Source organism: Apteryx rowi, unplaced genomic scaffold (assembly GCF_003343035.1).
Source record: "Apteryx rowi isolate R43461 unplaced genomic scaffold, aptRow1 scaffold_103, whole genome shotgun sequence".
NCBI classification, from domain to species: Eukaryota; Metazoa; Chordata; class Aves; order Apterygiformes; family Apterygidae; genus Apteryx; species Apteryx rowi.
In genome coordinates this window covers 2116529-2121345 of record NW_020447231.1, presented here as the reverse complement: position 1 = coordinate 2121345, position 4817 = coordinate 2116529, and the positions used below count along the sequence as shown (strand labels likewise).

The window sequence follows — 4817 nt, the reverse complement described above, 5'->3', positions numbered from 1 at the left end:
TGAATCATAACTTGGTGCACTACTAATGGCTTTGGATTACATTTTCATACTCTTTTAAGACTCTTGCAGTCAGCGATTCTTCTAGGTATTTGGACATACAGTTATTCCCACTCCCTGAAAAACTGCACATCAAGAATAAAGGATATTCCCCCAGCATGCAAGTTGATGCCAGTGGAAAAGGCACAGCTTGCACTGCTTGCTGGCAGATCAAAGCCAACTGTTCCTTTGGCCCTGAAAAATGACAGTTTTTCAGTCCTGCTGGCATCCACCCCTCTCCTTTCCTTGCCTTTCCACCCCCCACCCCCCTGCCCAAAAGAGAGTTCAGTTTCAGGTCTAGAAGTAATAGGAGAAGCAAATATGCCAAACACAAAGATTGATGTTTTACTGAGTGTCACTCTTTTACATGGCAGAAGTGTAAGGACTTTGACAACTGAGGGAAAAAAGAAAGAATTTTATGAAGCAGAAGTATGTATTTCATCCCATTCCTTTCTCAGTTTGTTTATCTACCTAAAATTAACATTGTCCTTATTCAAACTTTGCTAACACACATGAAAATATGAGTACATTGGAGTCCTGCTTCATTTGCTAAGAACACTTTTATTCAAATTCTGTTTGCTTATTTCTGTCTGACTGAAAACATCCATCTCTATTCTATGCATTTATATGAAAAATTAAAATTCAGAAAAAATGACTACCCAATAATATAGTGTAAATACTCAGCAGTTTTGAAAAACAAATCATTAAGCTAGTCCCCAAAGCACTATTTTTCTCATTTTGATTTCTTAAGAGAATGACAGATTTTGACATAAATGTGTTTTAAGATTTGGAAGGCAGCAAATTATCAATAGCACAACAAGACAGTCCTCATAACTCAGAGAAACAGAGAGATAGCACAAAATATTATTAACATTCTGGTAATATTCTTTTTGTAAAATCGAAAACATATTGTTTTTAAAGGAACTACATGACCAGTGTTTTACTGAATATTGTTTTAAAAATTTCAGGCTTTAGTCTTCAAGTTCTTATTCAAGTAAATCATTCCTGTAAATTTGCATCAATATGGATTTGCAGGATACATCTTCTTCCCTTGTGTTTTGTCTCCCTCATGGGTGTCATGCAAGTAATGGTAAGGAAGTTATTCTGTAAAGAAGATTCCCAAGTCTAGTATCCATGTTGCTTATAATACTGGGCTCGTGCAACCACATCGTTGGCATAGTCATCATGGGTAGTGCCAATATCCATTCTTTCATAGCTTCGGACATTCCCAGAACCAGCATTGTAGGCAGAAATCCCACCTGAAATGAAACATCAAAAGGAGTCATACAGACTAAAAAAAAAAAAAAACAGTGAAAATTGCAGCCTGATGTGTCCTGCTTTTACTTGTTTTGAAAGCTTTCACTTACCAGGACTTTTGAAGGGGGAGGGGAATAGGTGCCATTATCAGAGCCTCCCTGAGTTAACTGGGACTCTGCAAACAGCTTACATTTATTCCTGAATCCACCAAAACGTCAGAATGGTACTGGGGTTTTGTTCACATATGTTAGCAGCTTGATGAACTTGCACCATTTACCTGGCCCAGCACAACCCCTTCATTTGCACCAGGCTTATTCATAATATAAAATAAGATCYAACATCCTTGTAACTTTTTATTGATCCTTTAAAATTACTGCTCTTAAAAGAGAGTTGAAACATAATCGTACATTGCATGTGCTTTGTCTTATATCTGCTCCTGTATATGGTACCCCATATGCTGTGTTGAAAGGTAGAGATTTCTGAGCTGGCTGCAAATCAAGCTCACTTTAGCATCCCCAGCAGTCCAGTGGGGTGACGCTGGCTGCAAGGTGCAACCTGCTAAGAAGCAGGCAGATTTTTGACATTGCACAGCAGAGTTTTGCAATTCTCTGGAAGCAYGTTCATTTTGCAAACACCTCGTCTCTGTCTCCTGTGCCATATGGAGGGAACTGCTGGCTCCATTCAAGTAAACTACAGAACTATTTATTGACTTGAATGGTTGTAGTTTTCTCATGGTCAGATAAGGAAAGTTCAGCTATAATATGAAGTAGATTTCAGGTGTATATATATTTGCTGCACAGTGTTGAAAATTCAGATTAAGGAAAGGCAGAAACAACACAGAATAGATAAAGCTTGGTTTTTTGCCTGTGAAATAAAAAAGGGGACAAACATCACCACTGGTGAAAAGCTAAGCGAGAGTCTATCAGAAATGTAGTTATTAAGGAACACAGAAAATAATTCAGTATGTTCTTATCCTAAAGTTTTTCTTTTCTCCTGGGCAAAATCTATAGTCTGTACACTACCTTTCAGCTGTTGTTCCTTTGTCCAGCGTGGGAACTTTTTCTGTATTTTCTTTATCATTGAGATAAGTATTTCTGTGCCCTGTATAAGATGTCTTTCTCCATTCCATTCTCCCACAGGTTTATGCGATCTTCTGTCAACCTAGAAATGTCAAGCAAAATGTCATTTCCCTGCGTAATGGATGATGTATTTAGGAAGTTTGCTATGATATGATATTTGCTATGATATATGATTTTTGTTTATCAGGTTTTATTGGAGTATCAGCAAATACCTGCATTAAACCAAATCCATTTCCATTGTCACCCCAGCCATTCTTCAGTGCTTTGCCAACATGAGATTCTCGAGAGATAATGCCAGCAATCACAGCTGGATCGACACACAGTTTTTGGCCCACTTTCTTAATGAGAGTTTTATATCTATTCATACTTTGTAGGTCCCGTTCAGCAATCTTTCTTGAAGCTGCAACTCCTGTAATTAAAATAAAAAATAAAGATGTTTTCTTAATAATTTTCAAGACTCAGAATTGTCTGTCACCTCTCTAAGTCAAAATCAGCCCTAGTGTAATTATTCTAATATAGACAGAATTACATCAAAATTTTATTTGCTTCACTTCTAAAGGAACTAAATGATAGCCTATAGGGATATTATGAAGGATCAGCCAGCAGTGTGTGTTCAGCATTTTGAAAATGTAAAAGCACTTTGGATTACTGTGCTCACTGTGAAATGGAGCCATGAGACAGAAGAGCGATACTCACCGCAGTAGTTTAAGTTCTCTGGTTTCGCAGTTTTACATGAAGCCCCAGTGGTGTCAATTCTGTTTACATTACCGTAGCAGTCAGTCTGGCCCTGAGATGTACCTGAGAAAGTTAAGCAGAAAGATTTAGCAGTTAAAAGCTTTTATGAGTGCAAGTAAAGCCCAGAGAAGGCTACAGCCCAGGTGCACTCTGCTGTAGCTGTGGGTGGGGAGGACAGGCTGTGGGGCACAGGCATGGGAGCCCCAAGGGGCCACCTCTGTCCTTCCTCATGAGTGCCAGGATGCGAGACCCAGTCTGCGCCCACCCCAGCAAGGACTCGCAGGAGGAGCTGAGGACTCTCTTGTCAGATACAATTTAATGACAACCAGTTTGGTGTTGAACCAACCTCTCCTTCAGCATACAGGGCTAGACTTTGGAGCAGGAAGGTGAGGAGATGTGTTCATCTCTTCCACTTCCCAGTCCGGGGAAGCTGCTTTGGCTTAGAGGCTTAGTGAAGCAGGGGGAGATGCCAGACTTACCCAGGAGGGCAGCGAGGCCCAGCAGCACAAGCATCAGATGCATGGGAACGGTTCTTCCCAAGCACGCAAAACAATCTGAAAATCAATCAGCATCGGCAAACACGAAGAAATGAATATATCTCACTGCATGCTGAACAAACACAAAGAAACTGTGCCTGAAATGATGGGCTATTTCTCTTTGCTGGATATGCAAAGTGGGATATAAATGACTCCACGTCTGTTTTTACAAGCAGTCATCACTAATATCCTAATGGTGGATCTCCCTCTTCTAACACAAAACAGACCGCAACTATTCACAAGACAGTTATGACAATTAAGTTTTGCTGATATTTAGAACCTGCTTCCTATAGGATGTCTTGGTAACTTCCTTCAAATTCAATATTTAATTCAGGAAAATTAAAATTAATAACCTTCAGTGCTCTTTGCTGAGCACTCTCACTATGAACACCTATTCTGTGCCCGTATTCTATATACAAACCATGTTTTCTGCATGCAGACAGCTTTGCCTGAATCCTCTGAGACTTTTTTTATACTCAATAGAGAGAAATAGGCACTTTCAGGAAGCACTTTGTCTAAATTATCATGAATATCTACTTTAGGATGAATTGTGCCCTGGTAGCAGCTATTTCTCCTCTCTGGCTGTTAAAGGAGCCTAGGTAAAAATGCTCATGAATACATGAAAGCCAGGTAAATTTAGGTGAGCTGAATCCAGGACTATGGGACAAATCTTGGCATCCTTATTCAAGCAGAAATCTCATGGAGCAAGCCTGTTGCCCCTGGGCCACCAAGGAGATGGTATTGCTGAGGAGAATGAGAAGAGCCCTTGCCCTGAATGGTATCTTACCTTCTTGCCTTCAGTGCAGCCTCTGCCACAGGACTGAGGCTTTGAGAAGTTTAATATATATGACRAAATACCTCCCTTTTTGTGTTAATCTGACAGTGTGATGAAATGTACTGGGCTGTGGTTTTGTGAGGCTTAACAGTAAGTTTTCTAATGTAAACAGAGCCTGTGCCATTACAGACATTGGCATGGCGACAAGTATGTTCTCAGAAGTGGCATTTCCCAGATTTCAAAACCAAAAAACTTGCTGTTTTTCTCTGGGTGTCTCTGTACCCACATTTTTCTTATGTTTCACAATCTGTTCCTGAAAGGAACCATGRTAATGGCTAAACTAAAGATAAGGAATCCAGCTTTCCTGCAGGTGTTTCTCCCGGTCTTGTCCTGGCAACC

At 40.0% G+C, this 4817-nt stretch overlaps 1 protein-coding gene across 1 annotated transcript; it reads right to left on the bottom strand.

Moving 5' to 3' along the window:
* Positions 1 to 577: 577 nt before the first annotated feature.
* On the bottom strand, positions 578 to 4482 carry LOC112966201 (lysozyme g). The gene is made up of 6 exons (XM_026066066.1): positions 4431 to 4482; positions 3587 to 3661; positions 3069 to 3170; positions 2585 to 2781; positions 2316 to 2454; positions 578 to 1295 (listed from the first exon to the last, which is right to left on the bottom strand). The coding sequence occupies exons 2-6, from the start codon at positions 3627 to 3629 to the stop codon at positions 1162 to 1164; spliced, it is 615 nt and encodes a 204-aa protein (XP_025921851.1). The 5' UTR covers positions 3630 to 3661; positions 4431 to 4482; the 3' UTR covers positions 578 to 1161.
* Positions 4483 to 4817: the final 335 nt, after the last annotated feature.

What these genes read in the sequence shown, in the direction of transcription:
- LOC112966201 (XM_026066066.1), bottom strand. Translation starts at nt 3,629, where the DNA reads ATGCATCTGATGCTTGTGCTGCTGGGCCTCGCTGCCCTCCTGG. An exon ending in AGAGAACTTAAACTACTGCG is followed by an intron (nt 2,782 to 3,068) that starts GTGAGTATCGCT and finishes TTTTAATTACAG; the next exon opens with GAGTTGCAGCTTCAAGAAAG. An exon ending in ATGGATTTGGTTTAATGCAG is followed by an intron (nt 2,455 to 2,584) that starts GTATTTGCTGAT and finishes TGACATTTCTAG; the next exon opens with GTTGACAGAAGATCGCATAA.